At 41.8% G+C, this 27,972-nt stretch overlaps 3 protein-coding genes across 8 annotated transcripts; all 3 read right to left on the reverse strand.

Annotated features, from left to right (window-relative positions):
- Window positions 1-468: 468 nt before the first annotated feature.
- Window positions 469-10,359, reverse strand: aftphb (aftiphilin b). 3 transcript variants are annotated; one of them, XM_075480306.1, is made up of 8 exons: window positions 10,241-10,359; window positions 9,896-9,917; window positions 7,438-8,891; window positions 6,730-6,893; window positions 2,768-2,894; window positions 2,611-2,667; window positions 2,263-2,379; window positions 469-2,171 (listed from the first exon to the last, which is right to left on the reverse strand). In XM_075480306.1, exons 3-8 carry the CDS (start codon window positions 8,854-8,856, stop codon window positions 2,067-2,069), a joined length of 1,989 nt encoding a protein of 662 aa, XP_075336421.1. In that variant the 5' UTR covers window positions 8,857-8,891; window positions 9,896-9,917; window positions 10,241-10,359; the 3' UTR covers window positions 469-2,066. The 3 variants fall into 3 exon arrangements, with proteins under 3 accessions (XP_075336421.1, XP_075336429.1, XP_075336411.1); XM_075480314.1 differs by lacking the exon at window positions 9,896-9,917; XM_075480296.1 differs by having other exon boundaries at window positions 9,896-10,359.
- A 316-nt stretch (window positions 10,360-10,675) lies between these two features.
- Window positions 10,676-12,559, reverse strand: LOC142400363 (uncharacterized). The gene is made up of 2 exons (XM_075485196.1): window positions 12,206-12,559; window positions 10,676-12,012 (listed from the first exon to the last, which is right to left on the reverse strand). Exons 1-2 carry the CDS (start codon window positions 12,405-12,407, stop codon window positions 11,228-11,230), a joined length of 987 nt encoding a protein of 328 aa, XP_075341311.1. The 5' UTR covers window positions 12,408-12,559; the 3' UTR covers window positions 10,676-11,227.
- A 2,494-nt stretch (window positions 12,560-15,053) lies between these two features.
- Window positions 15,054-27,171, reverse strand: LOC142396992 (galectin-related protein-like). 4 transcript variants are annotated; one of them, XM_075480359.1, is made up of 5 exons: window positions 26,970-27,171; window positions 26,339-26,422; window positions 26,162-26,250; window positions 25,222-25,408; window positions 15,054-20,503 (listed from the first exon to the last, which is right to left on the reverse strand). In XM_075480359.1, exons 1-5 carry the CDS (start codon window positions 27,000-27,002, stop codon window positions 20,360-20,362), a joined length of 537 nt encoding a protein of 178 aa, XP_075336474.1. In that variant the 5' UTR covers window positions 27,003-27,171; the 3' UTR covers window positions 15,054-20,359. The 4 variants fall into 4 exon arrangements, with proteins under 4 accessions (XP_075336474.1, XP_075336452.1, XP_075336441.1 ...); XM_075480337.1 differs by having other exon boundaries at window positions 26,339-26,535; XM_075480326.1 differs by lacking the exon at window positions 26,970-27,171 and adding an exon at window positions 26,568-26,941.
- Window positions 27,172-27,972: the final 801 nt, after the last annotated feature.

Genomic DNA, 27,972 nt, shown 5'->3' on the forward strand with positions numbered 1-27,972 from the left:
ATCATTTGGTAGCACACTCGTCCCTAAACCAGAACCTGTTAAAGTTTCCAAGGTACCCCTGATCCTAAAGCCTGACTAATGAGATATTAAGAAAATACAGAGCCGAGGGACGAGGTTTCAGGTTCTCATTATGTGTCATAGAAATCTAGGTAACAAAAGACTGAGTGGAAACACGAGACACAGGAAGTAGACCATGCATTACTTGTAGCAGCTACTAGTTTCACAGAGATATAGCTGAGACACAATTTTTAAAAATACATAAAGTCAGAAACAGTATTTTTCATGGCACTGCACACCTTAAAAACTTGGACCGTTCAGGAATATCAATCAATTCATGTCCCTGTAAAAAACAAACAACAACAAAAAACAATTTGCCGGATATCTCCACTTTGGATTCACCCACAGACCAAAGTGAAATGATTGGAGAAAGAGAAGATCTGAGGAAAGAGAAGCCAGACCGAACACACAGAGGATCAACGGATTTATTTCAGTATTTACAAGGATTTCCGAATAATGCTTATTGCAGTGTGTGGAGTCTCATTTTGAGCAGTATTCCTGAATGAAGGAAAAAGCTGAAAACTTTGTAGAAAACAACTGCTTGCATAAAGGCACAACTCATCATTATGAAAGATTGTATGTGCATTTACAGATGTGCAGCAAAAATTACACTGAAAAATGGATTACAGTGAGCGGTTAGTATGTCAAAACTCTGTCATGTTCAGCATATTTAGCAGAATAAAGTGCACAAAAACAAACAAAAACTGCATAAAGTGACAGCAGACTGGACAACTGCTGCCTTTTTATCAGATTTTTAGTGTATAACCCCAAAATATTTTGCATCTGAGAAAAACAAAAAGAATTAATGAGTCACCACACCCACAGAGACCACACTGCCCTCTGGTGTCCATACTTTGTTATTACAACACTGTTCTGGTTACCAAAAAGTTTGTATGTAGCCTTTAATCAGTCAACACAGGGTTGTTGATGAGAATATATGAAGTTCAACATTTAAAAACAAACACAGACGACACCCTGAATGCTACAACCCAAAAAGTTTAAATTCTAGTAATTCCTGTTATTTTTTTAAACATAGTTAAATTGTCTTTCAGCAGCCATGAAAAATAAACACATTCTTTCTGAGATACATTTATTTATTTAATGTACTTTAGTTGGAACCCTCTTTAAAACACATGCAGCAGCAAAGCAGGTTTTTTTTTTACTAATTACTTCCATTCAGGCAGATTGCAGCTGTTTTTGCAGCCGAGTTAATTAATATTAATGTTAATATTTTGATTAGAATACAACATATGCATAAACTAAGACTTTTTATAAAAGGAGCACCAACAAAGACTCTCATGCTTAATTGTGCCCCTCCCAAAAAAAGAGCGCGTTATAAGTGCATTTGTTATGAATTATACCGGTATATAAAATTACAGAATTATATACTCCTTCGATCTTTTATTTCAGTTTGAAGATAAATTCAAATCATATTTATCCAAAAACTGCCCAAATGTTGCACTCCTGAAATCAACAAAACTTTCCTGAGCAAAGAATAAATGTGTCAGAACACGCTGTATGAGCACAAATACTTTGATTAAAAAAGTCAAGTCTTTCATGTCAAACAGATGTGTGATACTGTCAGCTTCAGAGGAGAAATACAGGTGTTTTATTGCCGAGCAGTGGAGAGAAGTTGGACCATTTTAACACTTTAAAGCACATTGAAGCAGCAAAACAATGCGTTTATGTTTATCACCTTATAAGGTGTGACCACTTTAAGATGCACAACACAAAGTCTTCCCATCACAGAAGGGATTGAAATACATTCCCTCAAAGATGAGGAGAGACAAAATGGTGTTTGTCCCTTGTAATGGTGTTGAATTATTTTCCCATTTGGTTGCACATCTGCTGCACTTTCAATCTCAGTTGACAACAAGAAGACGACTCACTGCAGCTGAGCGAGTGGAGTAGAAACATAGCAGGAATTCAAAGAAGCAGAACAAGCTCTTGAAGAAGCGAGAAGCTTTTTGGCTTTTTTAGTAGCAGCCATAAATAGTATGGCTGGTAGTCTACTTCCGACCCCAGAAGTGAGGGGTTCGGCGAGGGGATGTACCGTCCTGAGAGCTGCTAAGGCCACGGCTTCTCCAGTCCAGCTGGCTGGAAGGTAAATTCTCCTGCAGAGAGACAATTCACAAACTTTCAAATAGCACTAAACTTAAAAAAAAAAAAAAAGGCTAAAAATGTTTAAGAAAAATGGAAGAGTACCTGCACTGACTGGTTTGAGGTGTCCGATTTGTCTCTGGGTCCTGGAGGTGCTGCGACTGCTGTGTGTCCTCGAGAACAGACAGCTGGCACAGAGTCTTTGGTGGGCTCCAGCATTCCCTGATAAATCATTACATTGGAATGAAGTCTAATTAAAAAAAAAAAAGCTAATGTTTTGAAGCATGGACTTCTATGAACGACACCTGCAGAAACAGTGAATATAGATTCTAATCGGTGTGACGGTTCTCCTGTCACACAGCGGTAAAGCTGGACATCTTAAAAATAAATAAATAAATCACTACAGCTTGTAAAATCCTCCAAAACGAGTCAAACTTCTAACAGGTGACTCACCAGACTGGATGCATAAGCAGGCACAGTCGCCGGCTGCTTCTTTGTGCCGACGAACACCTTTCAGAGAGCAGACACAGAAATTAAGAAAGCAGTCCCCGTGGATATGTGACATGCTGACCGGGTTATTTTATAAAGATGCAGGTGATGCCAAACTCACAATGTTCCTCTCGTCCACACCAAGGCATCTGAGCAGAGTTCTGTTACTATGGGAACCACCCCACCGAAACTGGAGGCCAAATGAGCTGTGGATGTCCTGATGTAGCCACAACATGGTCTGCTGAATCCTGGGAGAAAGTGAGCAAAAAAAGAAAAGATATAAATATCTGATAACAGATGGATTGGATAGATGGATAGAGTCTGGAAATGCTTTGAGCAACTGAGAGTGGACACGCTTAGACTGTAAAGACACAAAAACAACTGCTTTATCTGGTGCGTTTGGTTCTGAGAAGCTCCATCTTCTATCGATTTTGGTCGGACGTGCCTATCAAAGGTCTGGTTTTGGCTACACGAACACAACAATTAGCCTGTTCCAGTGTCGTGCCAAAGTGATAACTGTTTCAGCAAATCCAGACAATATTCAGATTAATTTTCGAAAGTAAAAACAAAACAAAAAAAGTCAAATTGAGGGCGACGGCTAATGTTAGCGGGCCTATGGAGACACCAAGCAACAGCCCCGGTAACGTCTGAATAAGCCAGAATCCTGCAACGCTGCATCACCAGAATAGCTATGTTACCTACTCATCACTACCATACAGCCTTTGACACTGTAGATCACCACACCCTTCTCCACCGCCTACAGCACCTTGCAGGACTCACTGGCACGGCCCTGGACTGGTTCCGATCATACCTGATGGACAGATCCGAATTTGTCTCCATTGGTCGTGCCAGATCACTGAGCCATCCTGTCTCCTGTGGTGTGCCCCAAGGATCAGTTCTTGGACCTCTTCTTTTTAATCTATATATGGTCCCACTTGGGCGCATTATCAGCAGCTATGGGGTCTCTTTTCATTGCTATGCTGATGATACTCAGCTTTACCTCAAGTTAGGTAGCAATGTACCTGAGACCCAACCCATTCCATCTTCATCATTGCCAGCCCCCTCACCTTGCCAATTATCCTCTCTCTCCACACTTACAGCTTGTCTGGAGGAGATAAAGGCATGGATGCGGCAAAATTTTCTCCATCTTAACAGTTCAAAAACTGAAATGATTCAAATTGGTACCTTACATCAAATTCAACAACAAAAAATTCTCAACATTACCTTCTCTGGCCAGAACATTTCTCTTTCCAGTATGGTCACCAATCTTGGTGTTATTTTTGATCCACAGCTCACCTTTGAAAGCCATATTAAGCATATCTGCAAAATTTCATTCTTTCACCTCCGAAATATTGCAAAACTTCGGCCCTTACTCTCTCTTTCTGATGCAGAGAGGCTCGTCCATGCTTTTGTCTCCTCCAGACTTGACTGTTGCAACGCACTTCTCGTTGGGATTCCTGGCAAGAACATACAGAGATTACAGTATGTTCAGAACTGTGCTGCCAGGATCCTGATGAGAGTGCGTAAACATGAACATATCACCCCTGTTCTCCAATCTCTTCACTGGCTTCCTGTTTCTGCCCGGATCACTTACAAAATCTCTCTGCTCACCTTCCACTGCCTGCATGGTAATGCTCCATCTTACTTAAAAGACCTTCTCACCCTTCACTGTCCTTCACGCTCTCTCCGTTCCTCCAACACCAACCTTCGTCACACTCCCAGAACTGGCTCCCGCACCATGGGAGACCGGGCCTTTTCCTGCGCTGCCCCTCGGCTGTGGAACGCTCTGCCTCCACATCTGAGGGCTCCACAGACTGTGGAACACTTTAAAACAGGCCTGAAAACCTTTCTTTTTACCCAATGTTTTTAATGATCTCCCTTTGAATGCTCTGTCCTGTATTTATTTCGTTTTAGCATTTAAAGGACTCACTACTTTTATTTGTGTATTTTATTTGCATTTTACTGTCCCTGCTTTTGAACCTAATATTTGTCTTTTATCCCACTGTAGCACTTTGAGATTTTATTGTAAATGTAAAGTGCCTTATAAATAAAATTTATTATTATTATTATTATTATTACTGAGATTGTGCTGTTACCGTGGCAACCTATGCAGATAGGTTGGTGATGTCTGCATAAACAAATGGGATGAAAATCACTTGGAAATTGCTTTGGACATTGTTCAGTGAAGGCGAGTGAACAATAAATGAACACCTGCATTGCACACAGCCACCTCAGTGCGGAACATTTTTAGGTCATCTTTCTGCATTCATTTAGCTGATAAACACACATGAGATCTACTTGAGCAAAAGAGACTATTGTAATAAGAACTGATATAAGTTCATTAGCATTTTGTGTTTTATTTGATCAAATGTCCTATTTCAGAACATACTAGGAGAAAAAAAAATATATATATAAACACTACCGTTCAAAAGTTTGGGGTCACCCAAACAATTTTGTGTTTTCCATGAAAAGTCACACTTATTCACCACCATACGTTGTGAAATGAATAGAAACTATAGTCAAGACATTGACAAGGTTAGAAATAATGATTTGTATTTGAAATAACATTATTTTTACATCAAACTTTGCTTTCGTCAAAGAATCCTCCATTTGCAGCAATTACAGCATTGCAGACCTTTGGCATTCTAGCTGTTAATTTGTTGAGGTAAGCTGGAGAAATTGCACCCCACACTTCTAGAAGCAGCTCCCACAAGTTGGATTGGTTGGATGGGCACTTCTTGCGTACCATACGGTCAAGCTGCTCCCACAACAGCTCAATGGGGTTCAGATCTGGTGACTGCGCTTGCCACTCCATTACCGATAGATTACCAGCTGCCTGCTTCTGCTGTAAATAGTTCTTGCACAATTTGGAGGTGTGTTTAGGGTCATTGTCCTGTTGTAGGATGAAATTGGCTCCAATCAAGCGCTGTCCACTGGGTATGGCATGGCGTTGCAAAATGGAGTGATAGCCTTCCTTATTCAGAATCCCTTTTACCCTGTACAAATCTCCCACCATACCAGCACCAAAGCAGCCCCAGACCATCACATTACCTCCACCATGCTTAACAGATGGCGTCAGGCATTCTTCCAGCATCTTTTCATTTGTTCTGCGTCTCACAAACGTTCTTCTTTGTGATCCAAACACCTCAAACTTGGATTCATCCGTCCACAACACTTTTTTCCAGTCTTCCTCTGTCCAATGTCTGTGTTCTTTTGCCCATCTTAATCTTTTTCTTTTATTGGCCAGTCTCAGATATGGCTTTTTCTTTGCCACTCTGCCCTGAAGCCCAAAATCCCGCAGCCGCCTCTTCACTGTAGATGTTGACACTGGTGTTTTGCGGGTACTATTTAATGAAAATGCCAGTTGGGGACCTGTGAGGCGTCTGTTTCTCAAACTAGAGACTCTAATGTGCTTATCTTCTTGCTTAGTTGTGCAACGCGGCCTCCCACTTCTTTTTCTACTCTGGTTAGAGCCTGTTTGTGCTGTCCTCTGAAGGGAGTAGTACACACCGTTGTAAGAAATCTTCAATTTCTTAGCAATTTCTCGCATGGAATAGCCTTCATTTCTAAGAACAAGAATAGACTGTCGAGTTTCAGATGAAAGTTCTCTTTTTCTGGCCATCTTGAGCGTTTAATTGACCCCAGCAATGTGATGCTCCAGAAACTCAATCTGCTCAAAGGAAGGTCAGTTTTGTAGCTTCTGTATTGAGCTAAACTGTTTTCAGATGTGTGAACATGATTGCACAAGGGTTTTCTAATCATCAATTAGCCTTCTGAGCCAATGAGCAAACACATTGTACCATTAGAACACTGGACTGATAGTTGCTGGAAATGGGCCTCTATACACGTATGTAGATATTGCACCAAAAACCAGACATTTACAGCTAGAATAGTCATTTACCACATTAGCAATGTATAGAGTGTATTTCTTTAACGTTAAGACTAGTTTAAAGTTATCTTCATTGAAAAGTACAGTGCTTTTCCTTCAAAAATAAGGACATTTCAATGTGACCCCAAACTTTTGAACGGTAGTGTATATATATATAAATAAAACGTCATGCATTGGCCCCAGATGTTTCTCACCTCAGGGCATGGCTGAGTTCTGGTATCACATCCTCACTCTGAGGGAGGTGCTGGGTTTGAAGTAAAGCACTGGGGACCAGCTGCTCCTCCTGAACCTTCGCAGCTGGGACCACTTCTGGAAAACTGGACTGGAAGAGCTGCTCAACGCGGCAGGACAATGAAGCCTGTCCACACAAAAGACAGATGGTTAATTATTTCTTAACCAGCAGATATATATGCAGCGCTGTGCAAAAGTCTAAGGCTACATCTCATTTATCTATATACATCACCAGGAAAACAGGAAATAATGGCAGTGATTTATTGAAACGTGCAAATATGAGTGGAAACCTTCTAAACCTTGTAAAGGTCAGTGTTAAATGGCTAAACAAACACCAACAACACATTCCTCTCAAAATGGTACAAAGACTGGATTGAAAATGAGGGGAAAAGCAGCCAAATGTCTGATGGAAAACTCTGAAAGATCTTCAGAAAGCTGGAGAACTATTGGCCAAAACCACTTTAAAAGATTGGAAGAAAAATATAGAGAAATGAGGCAGATTCAGTTTTTTTTTTTTTACATAAAACTGTAAAGTGTGACCCTAAGGTTGACTCTTGTTTATCTGCCCATGAGGAACTTCAAGCACATAAAGGTTTGTGAAATATCTACAGCAATTAAATCAAATGTATGCTTTCCTTTCACGTATGCATTTGCAATTTTCTCCCTCCTACCTGACAGCTGTTCTTCCTCCGAGCTCCAAGCTTTTCCCCCCTCCTCAGCTCCTCCTCATCATCATCTCCATCAGCCTGCAAGCTGCTGACTGGCTCTCTGAACCCCATCCAAGTCGTTCCCTCCACCTGTGCACTCGGATCCTTGAAGTCCGCCCACAGCCCCGCTCCGTCATCCTGCGCCGGCGCCGAGCAGAAATCTGCAAAGCTGTCACTCGGCGGGAGGTTTCCCAGGATGTGCACCCCTGCATCAGCTGTTTGAACAAATCCTTGGTCCCTGTGATGCATAAGACTTCTGTCACTAAAGTCAGCTAATTTTTCTTCTGGGTTTGTACCAGACTGGGACTGGCTGGAGGTAGCAGAAGTTTCCTGAGTCGCGTAGTGGTTGCATTGTTGAAAATCCTTCTCCGACTCAGACGAGTTGAGGTTTGCCATACTGATGTGGAAAAGACACTCACGTCGTCTGTAGTTTTTCAGTTCTTCTTCCTCATCATCAGTCCGGTCGCAATCAGTCTGATCATCTTGAGAACCAAGGGATGATACATTGGGCTCCAAATCTGCAGAAGCACCCTCAAATGACAGATCATCGCAGAAGGATGCCAGGTCATCTGAAGCAGACTCATACATCGTCTCACAGATGTTCTCTGCAACTCTCTGCACCTCAGAGCTTTGCAGAGAGCTACAGCTAAGCCTCCTTTCCCCCCGACCGTCCCGAGGAATGCCTGGATCGTCCTCACCAGTTGCAAGATTCAAAGCTGCTGCAGCTTCCTGAGGTTGATGGTGGTCCTGAGGTGGTTGCACGAGTGCAGCATCTCTCTTCTCACAGTGTTTGGCCATGATGCAGACATCTTCCTTCACCTTGGATACATGATGGAATCTGGGCTCGGATTCCATGATAACGTCCCGTCCTGCATTTAAGTCTGCGCTTCCCACTTTGCGATCCCACTGCTCTGTTAAGCCACAGCACCAGGGGTGTGACACCTGCTCCGTGAACACAGTAAAGTCAGCAAACCCCATTTCCTCCTTGGAAGAACAAGCACCCCTGACAGAGGCCCCCCCAGATTTATGGGGGTCTTGAGCAAATCCGTTTGTGAGGTACAACGAGGATTCAGCATTGCAGTTATGACTTTCCACATCTGCAGGTCCCCTGCTGGACTCCAACTTCACGGTGGATGTGTGTTGGGATTCTTCCACTGGGTGATAAAAGCTGGAGTTGGGCTGATGGGTCTCCGGTTTTATGATGGGAGGGGGCTGTTTAAAGCATGATGGTGGCTCTGGAGCAACAGGAAGTCCAAGAGGGGAGCAGGAAATTCCTACAGAGAAGTCCCCAAACTCATCCTCCTCTGATCCCACCCCTTCATCACCATCACAATCCAGCAGAGGAGGGGAGGACAAGTGCAAGGGTATGGTGTCTGGCTCCATGGGTTAACCTAACAGGACCTGAAGGCTTCATGCGTCTGGTAGAGGAAAAGAAATAAAAGTGAATGATTAGGATAACAAACAACAGCATTATTTACAAGAATTATTTACAACTAGTTGTGCGTTTGCTTTGGGCTTGATTTAAGAGTTTTTAAGTTTTTAAGTGCCTAAATACCTCACAAATGGATTTACATTTTCATATGAACTTTTTATTATTATACGTCAACCACTGCATTGGTTTCATATCTGGCAATGCTAAAAATAATTAAAAAAAAAGACTGGTGTGGAATAAAATGTTGAAAGGTGACGCAACACTGTTTATAAAAAAAAAAAAAAAAAAGAAGAAGCTGGGACAGAATCAAGTTTGGCACCGTCTTGCTAAATTATATAAGGCCTTATCTAAAAAAAAGACAGTCTGGGTGGCAGCATAACAAGTCAGATGATCCCTTTCCTCTTTAGCCCAAGTTTCATAGGTGTCCAAACAACACGCTTTTATTGGTTTTGTCCCTTTTTTGCTAAAAGCATTGAATCCAAACTGAGCATTTATCTTTCACAAAACAATACATGTTGCATCTTGAATCACTAACAAATCACAGTCTGTTCTGTTTATATGTTACACAAGCTTCCCAGTTTTGTGAACGTGGTAAAAGACTTCCTGACTTGTGCTTGTTGTTTTGACGCTGCTGACTGTGTTAGGCTAATAATTGAGGAACTTGAACGCAAATGCTCCGCACCGTCCAATATTTATTTAAAAATAATTTGGCAAACAATCTTTACAGTCAACAGTCAGCTCTTTGGCTCCTTCTACCAGGTGGGAAAGTGGTCTGTACTGTCCTCAGTCAGTAAACCGACACAGCAAAGAGCCCTCAGGATGGGGATAAGGGATTAGGCGTTGCTTTAATCCTTGCCTCAACGCAAACACACATTAACTACTGCCTTTTATAACGCAGCTAATGTAATACTGAGCACTCCTTTCATTTGACAACGTAAGACACCAGCTTTCCTGTTTGGTTTTTGCACTCAGTAAAGCAAAAAATCCTACCTTTTTCTCCGGAGTCTTCAACCTGGACAGACAGGTGACAAGTGTGTGAAGTCGTGTAAACATTTAGGTGATAATTAACGGTATAAACGCGCACACTAGTTCACGATTAGCGCAAAGCCAGCTGCCCACCATTAATTTAATTATAGTGTAAAAAGAGCAAACGGAAAGCTAATCCCAAACGGCTTGTTGTCTTGTTACCATCACAGCAACTGAGTCGCTAGCATGACCAACAGCTAGCTCGTGTAGCCGCTGTCTACCGCTACCAAGCAGTCAAAAACAGCCTAAAACTGGCATGCTATCTAAATGCAGCCGACCTCTACATGTCAACAGCGGCTTTAGATGTACCAGCTTTCATTGTGCTTGTCCGTCAATGCCGCAACGCTGTTCTCCATCTTCTCTTATCGCCTCTTGAGACGCAGAAAAAACGAAGAGGTGTTACTGCGCTGCATTTCCCGTTGCCTCTTAATCATGGAGTGGAGCAGTTGAGGAAGTAGCAGGCGAAGGCTCTTCGTTACAGACAAGGAAGAGAAGGGGTGGGTTGGTGCTACACTGGATCAGCTGTGACACAGCCTACCAGAACAGTACTAACTAAACTCATCCTCCTAACCTATCGAACCCGAAGCCCTGACTCGGTCTCGGTTTATCAAATGTAGTACTAGGAAAGTTACGTCACTTTAAAATAGACGATCTTTGTTAATGTCAAATTAGCCCGGGAGCTAGATCGCCTTCTAACGGGAAATTTATGGAGGTACACCAACACTTTTTTTCAGCTTTGCTCAGTTTATTCTGCCATTTTACACAGATTGACTACGTCATTTCAGGGACAGAGCATCACTATCAGAATCGCACTGTGCCAGTGAAAGCAAAGTGTCTCATTTCCAGCTGTTTTCCCTTGGCCAGATGATAACCATTAAAATCGACAGTAAAACCAAAATAAAGCACAGAGCACACAGAGGAAGGCCTATACGGTGTCAGAAAGAACTGAAACAAATAAAAAAAGCTGCAAATCCACAACAAAAACACACAAAACCGCATTGTTATTGAAGTGATTGTAATTAAACTCACAAGTTAACATCAGTAAAGAGTCTTTGACTTTTGTTTTCTTTAATTCACAAAAAGAGGCACAACAACAAGCAGTAAAAGACATACAAACACATCCAGCTTGATCGTGTAAAGCTGTAAGTGCTGCACAGTAAATGTAGCGTTTTCTTTAAAAAAAAACAACAACAACAACAACAACCATTCCTTTAAAAAGAAATTCCACACTCAAAATTTCAAATGGCATCTGGAATTATAATCAGCGACGTTAAATAAACGTCAAAACGTGTGTCATCAGACAAAAGCCTGCTCGACATCATGCGATGTCCGGGCTTGGTGGATCTCCATGTGCACCCTCAGGTCTGAAGCGGTGCCGAACTTCTTCCCGCAGCGCGAGCAGCGAAACGACTTGTCGCCACTAATTTCCGTCGTGCTCGAGGACTGTCTTGAACATATTTTCAAATGGTAGGAATGCGCGACCATTTTGCCGCACGAGTTGCAAAAGTAGGGCTTTTCGCCCGTGTGCTTCCTCATGTGAACCCGGAGGTTTGAACTCTGGGTGAAGAACTTCCCACAGAAAAGGCACCTGTGCGGCTTCTCGCCTGTGTGCACTCTTAAATGCAAAGCCAGGCTGTCTCTGCGCGCAAACTCCTTGTCGCATTGAGAGCATTTGAAGGCTTTCTCTCCCGCGTGGGACTCGTCCACGTGCCTGATCAGATCGCAGTCTCTGGTGAAGGAGCCGCCACAGAAACGGCAAGCCTTCTTGTCGTGGTGCAAGAAGGAGGCATCGCCGCGACTTGGGGCGCAAAAGGAGGAGCCTGAGGCATCGTTTCCAATCCAGTCATCATCATTGTTCAGTGTCACAGTTATGGAGCCGACCCCTGGGAACAGTGGGCAGTCTGTCTGAGGAGCCGCCTCCGATTCATAACGTGCGACTTTTACATCCTCCGAGGAGTCAGCATTCGGGTCCGAGACGATGCACAGATCCTCCTGCTCCTCTTTAACCCGCTGACTGTCCCGCGTGTCATCCTGCTCCACCACGGAAGGCTGACCTGCCCTCTCTGAGACCGGTGCGATGTCTAAAGAGACAAAGAACATGCACGCATTGTAATCAATTACCTGCTTTATCCGTCACAGAGATGGAAATTAGACGTGCTTTACAGCAATTGCTGTTGTTTTACTGTTTATGACGTTACACAACTTCTGTTGCTATGTGACCGTTTATAACATGGCAACCGCTTTCAGGCTGCATTCGCTGCCTGCGTTACAAACCTTCTTTGAATAAAAACACACGGGGTTGCAAAACGGTCAGCTGGTCGATCTGGTGTCTCAGCTGGAGGATCTCGCTCCTCGAGCGAACAACTTCTTCGTGGTAGTCCGCTATTGTCTTTTCAACGAGCCCAAAGATCTCGTCTGCAGCGGCCGCTAGCCGCTCGTTGACCAGCAGCCTGAGCTGCTGCTGCGTCCCCCACATGACGAACAGCGGTGCTACCAGCGGACGAAGAAGCACAGGCACAATATGTTGGAAGAAAGAAATAACCTCCACAAGATGGGGAAACCGTCCGTTTTCTTAACAAAAGACGACAACGCAAGAGAATTAGATTAATAGTTGTTCTTCTTATTATTCATTATAAGCGCATTAAAGTCGGTGTCAGGGATAGGTCGCCCCCTACTGGGTTGGAGCAGAGGCGCGGAACTAATTTGTTTTTCAAAAACCCTGCAAAGGATTGGAGGGTTTCAGCTGAACTATTAAAAACTGAAAATGCCTCTCATTTCACAAATGGAAAAAAAAACATTCACACACATTAAGAAACAAATGTATTCAAACGCGAGTTAATCGTTCCGTTTGGCATTAAGTACTCCCTGCTGTGGCGGATGACACTTTCCTCTTACATCTCGATAAATATGGAGATAAATTTAGTGTACTGTAACATTTAAGAGGTTTTTTTTATGTTTTATTTATATCGTGATCAAAGTATAAAGATGCAAACATTCAGATCAACTACCAATGTCCAGTCCAGAGTCCAGACTAAACATGGAGAAGCAGCATTTAGCTGTTATGCTGCAAACAAGTGGAACAAACTGCCAGTGGAGATTAAACTTTCACCAAATGTAGACATTTTTAAATCCGAGTTAAAAACAATTTCTTCTCTCATGTGTCTATGCATGAAATCTGCACGGTATCTTTTAATTTATCTGGACTGTTGCTTGTTTTTAAATTAATTTAAATTATTTTATTTGTTTCTCTTTATATTCTTTTATGTATTTTTAATGCTTCTTCCACTCCCTGCTGCAATGCTTTTATTTTATGTAAAGCACTTTGAATTGTTTTGTACATGAAATGTGCTATACAAATATTTTTGATTTGAATGTAAAATAATAACTTAAGAAAATGTATTATCATTAGTTGTAGTAGTAGTAAAAGCTGCATGGTGGTTAAAGGATAAGACCGTTTTTTTGACATTGGGCCCTTGATTTCACATTATAACATGATGTTCTACTCACCCCTGCTTGTTGTTGGTCATTTGGAGCTGTTCCGAAGATATTCGAGAGGCGTCTGGCTGCTCTCTTGAGATATTCGGCCATGAAACGGTTTCCTATGGGCAAGCTTATACAGGCACAAACTATGCTGTTTATAATTTATTAATTACTGTACACTAGCACTGATAACGTGGAGGTGCGTCGCTTACTTAAAAAAATCCGGGTTACTAATTTTGAATTTTAGCCGAATGAATAAATAGGCAGCAGGTCTGTGGGCTGTCTGTGGCAGTAGCACGACGATGACGTCAGTAACACCCACTTTACGACAAAAATTCAAAATTACAGTAACCCGGATGTTTTTAAGTAAGCGACGCACCTCCACGTTATCAGTGCTAGTGTACAGTAATTAATAAATTATAAACAGCATAGTTTGTGCCTGTATAAACTTGCCCATAGGAAACCGTTTCATGGCCGAATATCTCAAGAGAGCAGCCAGACGCCTCTCGAATATCTTCGGAACAGCTCCAAATGACCAACAACAAGCAGGGGTGAGTAGAACATCATGTTATAATGTGAAATCAAGGGCCCAATGTCAAAAAAACGGTCTTATCCTTTAACGCTTTGGCCTCACACCAAGACGGTTCCTTTTTTTTGCATCTCAGCTGAGGCCTTTCTGTGAGGACTTTGCATGATCTTTCCGTGCATGCCTGGGTTCTCGACTTTCTCCCACCACCCCAAAACATGCATGTTAGTTAAATTTAGTGTCAAGTTGAGTGTATAAATGGGAATGATTCAATATCCAGCCGCAATATGTTGCGTGTTGAGAGGTTGAGTTTTGTATGATTTCCGTTAGACAAACATATTAATACGCATTTTAAAAGTCTGATTGGATCGAACACAAGAAATAATTTTCTTTTCACTGTGATGAAGGGGCGGTAATACTTCCTGGCGTTTGTTACCATCAGTGTGTAGATGTGCTAACTGAACAAAGCAGACCCCAACTAGAAACTGATATGGGTTTGAGAGATGCTTAGTGCAAATTTAAATTCAATCCAGTAGGAAAAAAGGGCCTTTGATGAGGCTTAGCATAAACTTTAAGGGGCAAACTTCAATGATAACTTTTGTTATGCATAAGTTGTTTTTTTATTACAAGGTGTGTTACATGGAAGAGGATATTTTTCATATTTAATGCACTACACATCACTTCATACCTGATAGGTATAGTTACTTGTAAACTCTAAGGATCTCTGCTCTTCCCTTGTTGGCTCAAAGGTATAACAGCCACTGATCAGCTTCAACCCCGTTCCACCTCTATATTTTAACACGTGACTTCGATGTGCAACAAAAGGCACATCCGTTCCAACTTGAAAAGGCATGTGTGCACAAGGCTAAACAGTGTTTTTTCTCATAGCGTTATAGCTGGTTTTGCTTCAGACATGGGAATCCCTCGATCCTCAGTCACTAAATCTGGTCGTACACACATTACAGACCATGGCAAAACTGTTAAATTCCTTTAAGATTTACATGTGCATAATGTAAGACTAGTTCATCTACAGAAACACATGTTCACCATTTCTTTGGCAGAAAAAATAAGTGCATATTTAAACATTTAAAAAGTCAATCAGTGAGCACAGGGGAGTTTCAAGATTTTAGAAGTTTATTGGTTTGCAAAGTGGCTGTTTTTACAAAAGCACGAGGACAAAAAAAAAAAATTGGAGGTAACAATGCTAGAGAGTACCGTTTTCAGTGGATCACTGAACACTCAAGACAGAAAATTCAGGGTCATCTCTAATCATTTCAGGAATGTAACAACTTGTGAATTCAAGCGTTTCTTGTCATTTTCTATATGCGAGAAACAGAAATCTGCTGCGCTCAAAGATCAAACATCCAAAATAAGGCTTGATCAGATGAAAGACTTTCAGAAGATCAAAGTCACAGCAGCGAGCAGCCTGGAGGTCCTCAGGCTTGGTGTGTTGCTTCCAAAACCTCGAGTGAACATGTTTGTTAACCTTGTTTTGTAGTTTAAAGAAAAGCAGTCGGAGCCAATCCTCACTTCAAACACTTCTTGAAAAGAAAAATGCATAATATTAGAACTTGTTCGAGCCAAAGAAAAACACTTTCATCATTATAAAACACTCAACTTTGCAATACTCCTTCATATAAACAGTATACAGTACCAATAAGTAGGTAGGTCTTCACCACGCACGAGCCTGCTGGTTACACTTTAATAAATAGAAATTATAACATGCCTGTACAACCACACAATACAAGAGATCTGCCTACTTCTACTCAGAGGACACTTTATTAATGGGTATCATTTAGCATTTTCAGAAAGTCATTTCACTTGTTTAAAGTTTAAATTAGTCCCTTAACCTTGCTCTGTGCATCTTAATGTTTGTCAGCAATGATTAAATCCCGTCATTTGTCATCAAGGTAAGCAAAGAATTGGAATTTTCATACTATGAAATTGGACAGTCCAAAGGTAAACATGTGGGATCGATGGTCAAAAATTAAAACAGCATGCTTGACTGGAACAGAAACAGGCAATGCGCCGGACATACTTAAGTCTGTCATCTACTAGTTTACATGCACAACAAAAGGCTTTCTGCTTGTTATTCATCATGTAAAAAACAAACCCCCTGAGGCCACGCTCATGAATATATACATCCAAAGTCCAAAAGCTGGGTAAAGTACAGACCTGGGTCAAATCTTACATTAGAGAGTTGATATAGACTTTCAAATGAAGGGAGTGAAAGAGAATATCTGAGATCATGAGGGGGAACAAGAGCCGTCATTCCACCTGGGTATTAATCATCAGCTTACAATCAGAAAGAGTCACATTCAGTTTATAGAACAGTTAATGACAAATTAGGATTTCTCAAAATGTTCCTAAAAAAATAAAAACATGGGATCAAGAGATCAGGAACTGGGATCTGCAGTGTTTAACACCACAACAAACACAGTTGTGGGTTTCCAAGCAGATGTACCATACTTAAGTCTGAGTGGAAACAAACACGGTTTTAAAGTGCAACTAAACCAAATGGGCAAGTTTAAGTGCCCTCCTAAGCCCATCACGTACCCGCCTGTGTAGAAAACCAAATGGGGGAAATCCCCAAACAGTGCAGCTCAACTCCATCTGCAACGTTTTTTTGTGGACTGAGAGGAGAAAAACAGCTAAGAACCCCACCCAGACACACACACACAAACAAAGAGCCCCTCTGGTTTGAGCTCTTTTACTCCGGAAGTCTTGAATTGTTCATCTCCCTCCTCCAGAATTCCTACTGCTGTCAACAACTGAGGAGCTAAAACATGAAGCTGTACACCACTTGTATCTACATCACTGAAACGCCCAAGAAAAAAAACAAGACACAAAAAAAACCTGCAACACAATGACACGTCATCCGTGCCGATTGGGCTTGTTCCAACACTGGAGTAAACTTTCAAATGCACTTGTCAGCACCCTCGCATACCAAACCACTCGTTTCCTGTTTGTGTTCGAAATAAACGAGCGACTGCCAGGAGGAAGCGAGGAGCACAGGAAGACCACGTCTGACCAACCAGGCGAAGAGAAGCTCTACCCAGAGCAGCGATGTCGTTGCTACGAGAAATAGATACTCGGTGGATTCATGCTTGCAAAGCAGCCTTTAAACATTTTGATGGATGCTGCATTCATATAATAGGATGTTACAGAGTTTCATCCAAGTTTGCTCACAAAGTAAGCTTCATTTAAAAAAAAAAACAAAACAAAAAAAAAAAACAATGGTAAATATTAATTACTGCCCTGTAGTGGAGGAGAGAAAAAAAAATACTTCTTTAGTTTCTTATCATAAACTTGGAGCCCTTAAGTAATCATTTAAAAAAATAAAATGAAATAAATCCCTAATGGTGTCTCGGTGCAGCTTTGCGCAAAGTTTCTACCCATGATCGCTTTTGATTTCCTCACTGTGCGACATGGGCAGGGATGTTTTGTGCTGTTTAACTAAATATCACTCTTAAAAAAAAAAAGGTATTTCAAGTTTTACCATAACCAGATTAGACCAAGGAGAAATCAGAGCAACTTTCTAATGTGTTCATTTGTATTCAGGGTTTAGAAATTGTAAACAAATGTATGAATCATGAATAATTCAGAAGAACTGATTCCGAGCTTCCAGGTTGTGAAAAACCCCTTTGGCAGATCTTCCAGCTTATAAACATTAAAGGGATTTCTTTTTGTTTTGTTTAAGTGGGGCTGTATGAAGTACTTATGAATAATCAGCATCTTACCCACATTGAACAGCGGCCACAGAACTCGTTTGGATAATTAAAAGGTTTACTGACAAGCAAAAGCGGCATTAAAAGAGCAAATTTCTTTGGTATGTAAAAATCACTATTCTAACCGCATCACTTCTGCACCAGGTGGTGATCTACTACATTTTCTCACCTCCAGAACGTCCATGCAGCCACATGGACTGGGTTGCAGCATTGTGTGAAAACATGGACCCAGTCCATGCAAGTATCCCTTTAACAACTCCAGTATTGATGTAATGTATTATTAAGTGAAATATTCAGGAACCATTAATGGTTTATTAACGGCTTTATTTAGAATATAAATAAACTACATGAATCTTTTTCACAACCTGGCAACCCAAAAGTTGTTCTTATTGCCCTATACTTAATTAGAACATATATATAAGTAAAATGTGAATCTTAAACACTTTACTAGAAAGTAGAACCCTAAATTTCTCCATAGCAAATTATACTGGAAGAGGTGTAAATATAGCACCTTTAAGAAGTAATACTTTTAGCAGTTTTACTACAACTGTTAGTGTGTGTGTGTGTATAAGAACTAGCTTTCTGCCTTAGTGAAGGTCATGTAGACAAAACTTTGCAGTGCATAACATATATTATCTTTAAGACTTCTTAAAAATAAAAATAAAAAACTGCCGACTGCGTTGAACAAAGGTGTAACCGCTTCATCATCGTAATCCGCCTCCGGATTAGATGCTGGTGTGGAATGATTTAGGAAATAAATAAAGAACAAACAAAAGACGCAAGATGGATTAGAACAGCACCAGCCACAGAATTAAAATTAAAAAAAACAACAACTGACATTAAATTATTCTGTGCATCACTAGATCATCTATGCTACTACAGAAACCTGAACACTATACATTCAAAGCACCACCAGGAGCTGATCCTGCTTCCAAACTGAAGGTTTTGGGTTTAGTTTGCACACACTTTGCTCCAAATATGTGATGAGATTTTTACACTTGCATAATGCGTTAGTGTAAAGTTCTGAAGAGGTTTTTATTTAACAAATGGAACAGCAGAGTCTAATTATTACTTAAAAAGCCATTTGTCCACTCTCCTCGCCCACCCGAGTAAACAGTGGTAACTACTTCCTGTTAACCAAACACTCATAAACGCACTCACACAGCCCTCTACCTGCAGAACGTCTGCAGCGATCACTAAAGTGAGGGTAAACTACCAACAAACGCAGTGCACAGCATGGGGTGTTGCATCACGCCACGATATAATCCTCATTTATTGGTAAGTGGGTCGGCGAGGCTGCAGCTTGTCACCATGACAACTGGAACAAACCCAAGGGAAGGAAGAGGAGCGCCTGCAGACTTGGAGATGCATCAGCACAGAGAAAACGGGGTATAATACTGTAGAATACTCTGAGATCAGAGAATAAATGCAACAGAAACATCACTCATCCAGCTGTGTGAATTATCGAAACACACAAAAAAAAAAAAAACTGATCCATTTTGGTTTAAAATGGATCCTGAAAAAAAAAAATCCAGAACGCTGCTGCTCGAGTCCTGACTAGAACCAGGAAATTCGACCATATTAGTCCAGTGCTCAGGTCTCTGCACTGGCTTCCTGTCGCTCAGAGAATAGACTTTAAAACAGCTCTGCTTGTGTACAAGTCTCTTCATGGTCAAGCGCCAAAGTACATCTCTGACATGTTAGACCCATATGAACCAACTCGGGCTCTGAGAACCTCAGGGAGGGGTCTCCTGCTGGTGCCCAGAGTCAGGACCAAACAAGGTGAGGCTGCGTTTCAGTTTTATGCCCCTAAAATCTGGAACAGTCTTCCAGAAGATGTGAGACAGGCCTCAACTCTGACAATGTTTAAATCCAGGCTGAAAACAGTTCTATTTAGCAGTGCAAATGACAACTGAAAGAGTTTTACCTGCACTCTTCGCTTTTATTTTAATTAATTAATGTTTTTCGGAATGATTTTAATTTGCCTTCTTGTGATTTTATGTAGCTGTAAAGCACTTTGAATTGTGCTCTACAAATAAACTTGCCTTAAACCAGTTTTTATCTGGCATTATAAAAAAAAATAAAAATAAAAAAAAACCTGTCTGGCCATGTGGGAGTCTTGTCAAATTTATTTAAATCCTATTCAAAATAAATTTTCCAGTTTTTCTGAATGATTTCAATTTGTTTAACGTAAGCAAACCAAACTGAGCATCCTTCAGTTTAAGTAAAAGATTTGAATAAATCACCAAATTACAATTTTAATTTTCTTTTTAAAACACCCTTTAGGTTTCAAATTAGCCGTTATCATCCTGGCATCCTTTTCCCGAGTATCTTTTTCTTATCCCCCCTACCCATTTGCCCAAAACTACTTTGCTCAGCATCAGCAAAAGGACTGAACATTAATCATGAATGTGCTGCTAATCCTACAAAACTGGGGCTACAAGGAAAAATACCTGAAAAAAGGAGCAAACACATTCAGCCACAAAACATCTTCACATCCTGATTACAGAGAACAAAGAAAGGAAGCAGATAAACAAACCAACTTATCACAGCTGGAGTCTTTTTCCAGTTGTAATGCTGCTGCTGCAGTGTTGCATGATGTATTATGGGTGTGTGTACACGTATGGTCATCGGTTATCAAGTCTTTGCTTCACACACACACACTAAACTTGCGGAGTGGGAAGAGCGGAGAAGCTAACCGAGCTTGGTGAGCTGTAGATCTCCTTGTATTCGTACCGAGTCGATAGTAGACAAAGATTTTACTTTGTGATAAAAGTCAAAGAGCTGGTGTCCGTCCACGAATATCCGGAACCGCTGGTGCTCGCAGTGGATCTCAATCTGCAGGGGAAAAAGGACAGAAAAGGGGAGAAGGGCGAGGAGAAAGAAAGAAAAGACTGAATGAAGCAAATCAAATATAAAGCAGGTTGTGATTTAGCTAATCAAACAGGTCAAGGTTTTATGCCAAGTTAAGCTAACCAGCTGCAGTTTTACATTCTAGAAACAAATGTCAGACTTTCATTTCAACCATCTTAAAAGTATATATGTTCACCTTTGGTGGGAACAATGCATCTGACCAGTCGTGCAATGGCATTGATTTGGGGTTCATGATGTTGCGTTTATGTTCTCAGTATAAATAAATAAAATAATTTAAAAAAAAAAAAAAACACACTAAACATTTTTTATTTATTTATTTATTTTCTCTTTTAAACGTCCTCTGCAGAACGTGGCAAGATAAAAAGGGGAAAAGAAGGCATGTCTCATAATGGTGTCATATGGTCATGTCTCAACATGACTATACTCTTCAAATTACTCCCATCAAAGTAGATTTAAAGATTTATCAAACTTGGTAATGAAAACGCTTGTACGGATCTTTTTACACCCATCCACACCTGCTAACATCTGGCTTTTGAGTGCAGCTCCAAACAGCATTGAAGGGGAACCCAACACCTGGCTGCACATGCCAATTTTAAATGCGGGTGCCGAGCTGAGGGATAAAAGAATGAGCACAGCTTTCATTTTCTTTACAAAACACATAATTACGAGCCAAAGCGTCTAAATGGAGACGAAAACTGGCAGCAGCGACTCGGACAAATAAATCAAACGAGCCGAGGTCGTCTGTGGTCCAAACAAAAATATCAAACGAGCCTGATTATCTCAGAAATTTGTGCTCATTAGAAACTGTGGTCAAACACAGCCAGCAGGCTACAGTGTAATGTTACCCCCCCATGTTGTAGTCACAGGATCGGACACCCCGAGCAATGACGGTAAAGATGCTGTTATTTGAACAGTGGGAACATTTTTAATCTGCTTCCTCTAGAGGGTGTGTCCACATTTAAACTTTAATTTATCTCTGTTCATGGATTTGGACATTCCTCCACTTCATCAGTGCATTCATTTAATTGTACCCCAGTTTTGGCGTCCACCAAATCCTGACATGAGTTTTTAAATCGTTAGTTCTAAATGCTTCATTAGGTTTCACCAGTGAGCTGCTAACTTTGCTGGTTTGGTGATTAAACATTTTCTTTGAAAAAGGAAACATCTCTAAAGTGGAGCTCCAACATTAATGGTCCTACCCAACATCACACATGATCAAAAACATATTTTTAACAGAGGTCAATGCAGGACAAGTTGTTTGAGACCATTTAGAAATGGTGTCATTACATGGTACATGTAACCAAACTGCGTCTTCACAGTGAGCTGTGAACAAGTCTGTCAAATGCAAGGCTGGAGTTTAATAAGGAATTACCCTATTGAGAGCCTTTTTCATACAATTAACATGTTTATATTGAATACATAATGATATATAACATCTGCCACTACACCAAGTCCATTGTCACCTCAGATGATATCAACAAGCCTGAAGTATATTCACTCTGATACAATGAGATGCACAGTCATACATTTGTATCTCAATATAACCCAAGGACAATATCATATAAAGCCTGATTTATAAAATAAATCCATCTGTTCCAAATCCAGTAAAATGTATCTTTTGGTTCTGAAAAAGAAGGGTGTTTGGATGTTAAATGCAGAGCCCAGTCAGCCCTGCATATTCTTCCAAAACTCACTCGGCCTGGGAAGTTCCCAGGATATATGAAAGTGCTTTGCTACCACTGATCCACGTCGTCTCCACATATCAGATTTAACTCACTAAAAACGGGTCAAAAAAGAAAATTGCTACAGATCTGATAAGACGAGCATCGATATTAATTAAAAAAAAAAAAAAAATTGATTAGTGCAACTTTGACCAAATATAGCAAGCAAATCCAGAATAAAATGTGATTAAAAATGATTAAATCAAAAGCCCTCTGATTAAGGTCTAAAAACGTTCATGTGTCTTCACATGCACCAGACCATCAAATTGCCAGTTGACAGAGAAGCTAAAAGTGAGCCTGCACTTCTGCACACTGTGGAACTCAACAAGCCAAGTACAAAAATGTGACCGTGTCAACAATCACCGAATGAGTCGCACCAAAGAAAACAAACTTGCCCGGGGCAGGCTGATTTCCATGAGGCGAGCAGCAGAAATGAGCCGTCCCGCTCTGAAACCACAGCACATCATGTGTCTGTCCACATGCCTCCACATTAGCGGAGCAGTTTGTTTTAAAGCAATCTGCACGGCTGCCTTAATCTCCATTCCTCAGCTTTTCTTTGTGCCGAGCTGCTTTGTCACACGCCGACCACGAACAATGACATCTTATCAGAAAGCTGACCGTCAACAGCCTCGAACAAAATCAGCTGCAGACGGAGGGCTTCAACTTCCCCTTTGGTGGAAATTCTTGTGCATAGCTTTAAGAGAAGTTTAACATAATTCAGAATTATTAGAGCAGAATGTTACACGGCAGCGCTAACAAGCCCCCAGACCCTGATAATTACTCGTCAAACATAAGTACAGCTGCTCAGCCTCACCCCTTAACAACCTCATCCATCCCATGAACAGCTGATGCTTGCTGCAAACACTACAGACTAATTAGACACACATTTCCTGTTCGTCTCTAAAAGTGAAGGCATCTCAAACATTACTTTTCCTTGGTTGCTGTTCTGCTGATAAAAGGAGACGAGATGCACAAACAATGCACACACACAAAAACCATGTGAAGGCTTTTTCCTCCACACAAACTGGCATCTATAAAGGAAGAATGTGCGGCGAGAAGAAGAGCATTCTTCAGACCATTCATACAGCAATGTTAAGGCTCCTGGATTTAGCTTAAAACAGACATTTTCCCTGAGATTGCCCAGTACAAATTGGGATTTCTTCTCCGATTTGGTTTCTCATTGTCAATTTTCATGATATATTGTTGTGTACAGTAATTGTGGGTGCTATAAATAACTGCAGCTATGAGTTATGGCAGTAGAAGACCTCTCTAATGAGACTTTAACAAGAAAACAAATATACAGAGATTGTTCAGATTTGTTTTAACAAGACTGCCTCATGGGCTTCTACAGGGATGTTTAAGAAAACAGCAAACATACGATGATGCATGTCCACACAGACTGTACAGGCTCTGCATTCATCAGCTGTAGATAAAACAGGATTTATGCAGCCCTGATGTGATGAGTGAGTCGGTGCGCGTTTGGCTACTGGTTGGTAGTCGGACCATCTCAGAATCTACGGAGCTGATCGCAGGTTACTTTTTTTAAATTCAGTAGTTTTTGTTCAGCTCAAAATAACAGACGCTGCTTTACTGACATGTTTTATATTCAGTAAAATTGTGCTTCTTCACCGATTCTTTCATCATCAGTTCTCTTTACTTGTATAGCAAACAATGTCTTAATATGCAAAAGGACTAATGAGGGGAGTGTCTGCATCCATTAACGGGTTGAAATGGGAGTGACAATGACGTCTGTGCACGTTCTAGTTTCTCGATGATTTAGAACCATGCGCACAAACAGCTTTATGCATCTGGCCCCAGGAGGTAAAAAGGAAAATTCCACCCAAAACTGTTGCCCATTTGCTGTTAATTCAAGTGTACAACCGTCTTACTTTGCAAGTCTCATCGACAACTCAAAGTGTATTAAGGTGGGAACCAAATTCTCCCACTCTGCCAACATTCATACAGATTATTCTGACATAGTATCCACGGTTACACAACACTGGAAACAACAATTTGTTGAGTGAATCAGATAAAAACCGAACGTGCGGTTAGTCGGACCGACGTCGTACACAATCTAATCTCTCAAAGCTGGAACACACCCAGATAATGTGACTGGGAGTCGAATTACTTCTACATGTATTCGCCTTGCTCGACTTGAATTGGTCTCGGTGTTCCACATATGCTTCAGTTATTATCCAGAAGAAGCAGCTGGTACAGTGTGCATCTTTGTGTTAAGTGTAAAATAAACATGGGGGTTAAGTGCGTATTAATCCAGCCATTTTCTATACCCGCTTAATCCGTCGGTCGGATCGCGGGGGGGGGCTGGAGCCCATCCCTGCGGTCATCGGGCGAGAGGCGGGGTACACCCTGCACAGGCCGCCCGTCCATCACAGGGCCACACAGAGACAAACAACCACGCACACACACTCCTAAGGACACTTTTAGAGACACCAATTAACCCAACATGCTTGTTTTTGGACAGTGGGAGGAAGCCGGAGAGAACCCACGCATACACGGGGAGAACATGCAAACTACAGTGTGCATATTTTTGTTAAAACAGTACAGTGCAAGTGTGTATTAATACAGCCAAATTCCCAATAAAGCTGCTCTCATTTCATCCAGAGGCTGCACGTGTCCAATATTATGACTGAAAATCATCCCATTGAGACCATGTGTCAACTCGTGTTCACTTGAAGCTTTTCCAGACCGTCACTCTGCTCTAATAAAATCCTGATTTCATAACCGCAGCCTCATCTGACAAATCACCATTCAAGACAACATCTGTGCAGTAGAGATCCAATCTCCGAGCCACTTTACCTTTGGAGCCACAGCCGCCCAGTATGCCACTATCAATTTTACTCTTCTCAACCGAACAAGCAAACTGGTGTTTTTGAGGTTTTGTCGTTTTAAGACAACCGGTGGAGAAGTGAAAACATCACGAGCACAAAGAGGAATCTTTACCCTGAAAGGCTGATCAGGGATGAAGGGAAAGTAGACGGTGGATGCCTCCTCTTGTGTCCATTTCCCAGAGACCCGGGCGCTGCGCAGAAACTGGCGGTCGCCGAAGCGAGCGGTGAGTTTCAGGGCCACGTCATATGGAGGCTCCTCCTTCTCCGAATCACGACCACAGGTCAGGCTGATGTCAAAGCTGCGGGAGGAAGGGAACAGGTGGAGTCAGCCAGGCCGCATACGGTGCTAAATAAAACGCCTGATGTAGGAGTGCGAGAGCTAAGCTGAGATAAGGCAAATAAATAATTCTGTGGCTGCTGTGTAAGAGAAAACCAACCGTTTGTTAATTATGTATAATCCCTGCTGCTGCTTTTGGTTTACCCACCCACCCCTGCAGCTGTGCAGTTCAAACATTCACAAGCATCTTTGTGAGAGTGTAGCCAAGACGACAGTCACAGATTTCCCAAGAACCGAGATGCAACAATGGAAAACGGTTGTGTATTTTGGAGCAGCTTTCACAGCTGGGACATTCACGTGAACTTTGGCTTGAATACTCAGCAGCAGCCACTGAACAAGATGAAGTCATGGGGAGGTTTTTTCCAACTTTGATACAAGTCTCCATGTCGGGTAAGGACACACCCAAACAAGTCTGCTTCACTGGTTCTTCTTTTTTTTCCCCCTTTTCTCCCTCTTTTTTCCTGCCTGCTGGTGAAGGAGACGCCCTGTCTCTGCATACTTAAATAGGCACCATTCTCTGTGGCTGCCCACGCATTACTCAGTGTGTCCCGGAGTGGCTGTGCAAGTCTAACTGGCCTAAGAACAAAACGCCATATCTACAAATCAGTCAGTGAGCGCACAGATGAATAAACTTAAATAAGGCTGTTTAAAACACGCAGAGATAGAGCTAGGACTCTGATCAGGTGTGTGCATGCTTTGTGAGATGTTATCGTACCGGTCTGGCTCCAGGTCGATGATGCCCATCACTATGATCTTCTTCCCTGGCCTCATGCCGCCACGGATGCGCCCGCTGAACGGCACCGTCTGCGCAAAGCACATTGTTAAGAGATTGTTAAGCACAGAGCAAACATCAGTTTAGGTTTCTTAGAAGACCGTTCAGGCATGTCCTTACCAGGAGATGTGATAAATCCTCCTTGTCTGGTGAGATGAGGCCGGGGTTCCCCTGCGAGTCGTTCAGGTGATCATCATCCACGTTCTTCAACACCAGTTCAGACAACACAGAATGCAGAACATCATTCATCGTTGTCAGGTGGGACACACGCAGGCCTGCCTGAGGTTAACACCCCCCACCACCACCAGGCTGCAGGCCTTTAAACAATAAATACACAATGTGGCCTCACATGCGGCTTCCAACAATGACAATTATCAGGGACCCTGCCGTCAGCCATCGGATAATTATATAAATTACTCCCGTGTGCTCCCAAAACTGGCTCCATCTTTTCACTGGGATGCAAATGTGCACATTTAGAGCCCCATCTGAGCGGCCTAGATGAGCACATGCCGCCGATACATTTCACCGCAGCCGTATTGGATTTCCCATTCCCTCGCCGATCCCAGATGAAAGAGAAGTCGCCGTGCGCTCCGGAGGCGCAGCGCACGGCGCTCCGCAGTTACAATAAGAGGCGGATAAACCAGATAACGGTGCACTAAAATCAAAACCACAAGTCGCCATGCACAGAAAAATCAACACCAGCACGCCTAATTCCCCGCCCCGGTTCCCGATGTGGCTTTAAAATACTCACTATTCCGTCCTTTTCCGCTGCCTGCACCGCCATCTTGAGCAGAATAACATAGGATGCGTGTTGTCGGAGCAGCCGTGCCGGGGAGCGTGGTGTGTTAGCGTCGTGGCACTGACTCAGGAGGATATTCCTGTTCCTGCCCCTAGTCCTGGGTCCCTGCGTTTGTTCGGGCCTGGCAGAGCAGCAGTCACCTAACAGGACATCCTTCTGCGTTACTGTCTGTCTAAAATGGGAGGATATCTGCTGACGTATGCTTTATAATAATTAGAGACTAAAAGCTTAATCCCCGTCTGTTGGAGAAGGCTAATCAGAAAGATTTCCCTCAACCCTTGGCCCAATTAGGCAACGCGCTTTTTAGTGCTCTTTTTCGGTTTTTTTTGTTGTTGACTGAAACAGTGGTTGGTTTAATATAAGGACTTCATGCTGCTGTAGCGCGTCGTTTATTCAGTTTGAATGTGATACAGGGCGGCTCTGGCCTGATTTTCCACAGAGCGCACAATCAATAGTTTTGAATGATTAAAAACACAAATGTAGAGCTCAGAAGCCAAAAATGGAGCAGTTTCTGCGCAATTGTAAAAATGACACGACTTGATTTCCACTGAATGAAAAAACATTTTCATTGACCTGAGCACACAAACCTTATCTGGTGAACTTTAACCTCTTTTTGGTAGTTTTCCCCCTAAACTGACTTAATTTAATGGATCAACTCCGCCCCCTGTGGACATTTGAAGACATTACAACATGTCAATCATTTTCAAAGCAGAACATCTCAACCATACACTCAAAAATGAAACGAAGGCCCATGTTTTACTGACTTCATAGAAATATGATAGCATGACATAATTGCATTGGAGTTTCCTTAACTTATTTATTCTTGTCTGCCCTACGCATATCAAGCACGTAGGATAATAACTTGTTGAATTGTTAGCCCGATTCTTTCATTGGAAGCACAAGAACAAGCTGGAGAAATCTTAAGTTAAACAAAGTATTTATTAGTGGTCACATG

This window comes from Odontesthes bonariensis, chromosome 2 (assembly GCF_027942865.1).
Source record: "Odontesthes bonariensis isolate fOdoBon6 chromosome 2, fOdoBon6.hap1, whole genome shotgun sequence".
Lineage (NCBI taxonomy): Eukaryota > Metazoa > Chordata > Actinopteri > Atheriniformes > Atherinopsidae > Odontesthes > Odontesthes bonariensis.

Excerpts from the sequence above, each read along its gene's own strand:
- LOC142400363 (XM_075485196.1), bottom strand. The coding sequence starts at position 12,407 with ATGTGGGGGACGCAGCAGCAGCTCAGGCTGCTGGTCAACGAGCGGCTA. Across the intron at positions 12,013-12,205 it reads TGTGTTTTTATTCAAAGAAG|ACATCGCACCGGTCTCAGAG; the intron begins GTTTGTAACGCA and ends TTGTCTCTTTAG.
- aftphb (XM_075480314.1), bottom strand. The coding sequence starts at position 8,856 with ATGGAGCCAGACACCATACCCTTGCACTTGTCCTCCCCTCCTCTGCTG. Across the intron at positions 2,895-6,729 it reads GAACTCAGCCATGCCCTGAG|GATTCAGCAGACCATGTTGT; the intron begins GTGAGAAACATC and ends ACTTTCTCCCAG. Across the intron at positions 2,172-2,262 it reads CCTCAAACCAGTCAGTGCAG|GAGAATTTACCTTCCAGCCA; the intron begins GTACTCTTCCAT and ends GTCTCTCTGCAG.
- LOC142396992 (XM_075480326.1), bottom strand. The coding sequence starts at position 26,726 with ATGTGCTCATCTAGGCCGCTCAGATGGGGCTCTAAATGTGCACATTTG. Across the intron at positions 26,423-26,567 it reads GTCATTGTTGGAAGCCGCAT|AACGTGGATGATGATCACCT; the intron begins GTGAGGCCACAT and ends CTGGTGTTGAAG. Across the intron at positions 25,409-26,161 it reads ATCGACCTGGAGCCAGACCG|CTTTGACATCAGCCTGACCT; the intron begins GTACGATAACAT and ends TTCCTCCCGCAG.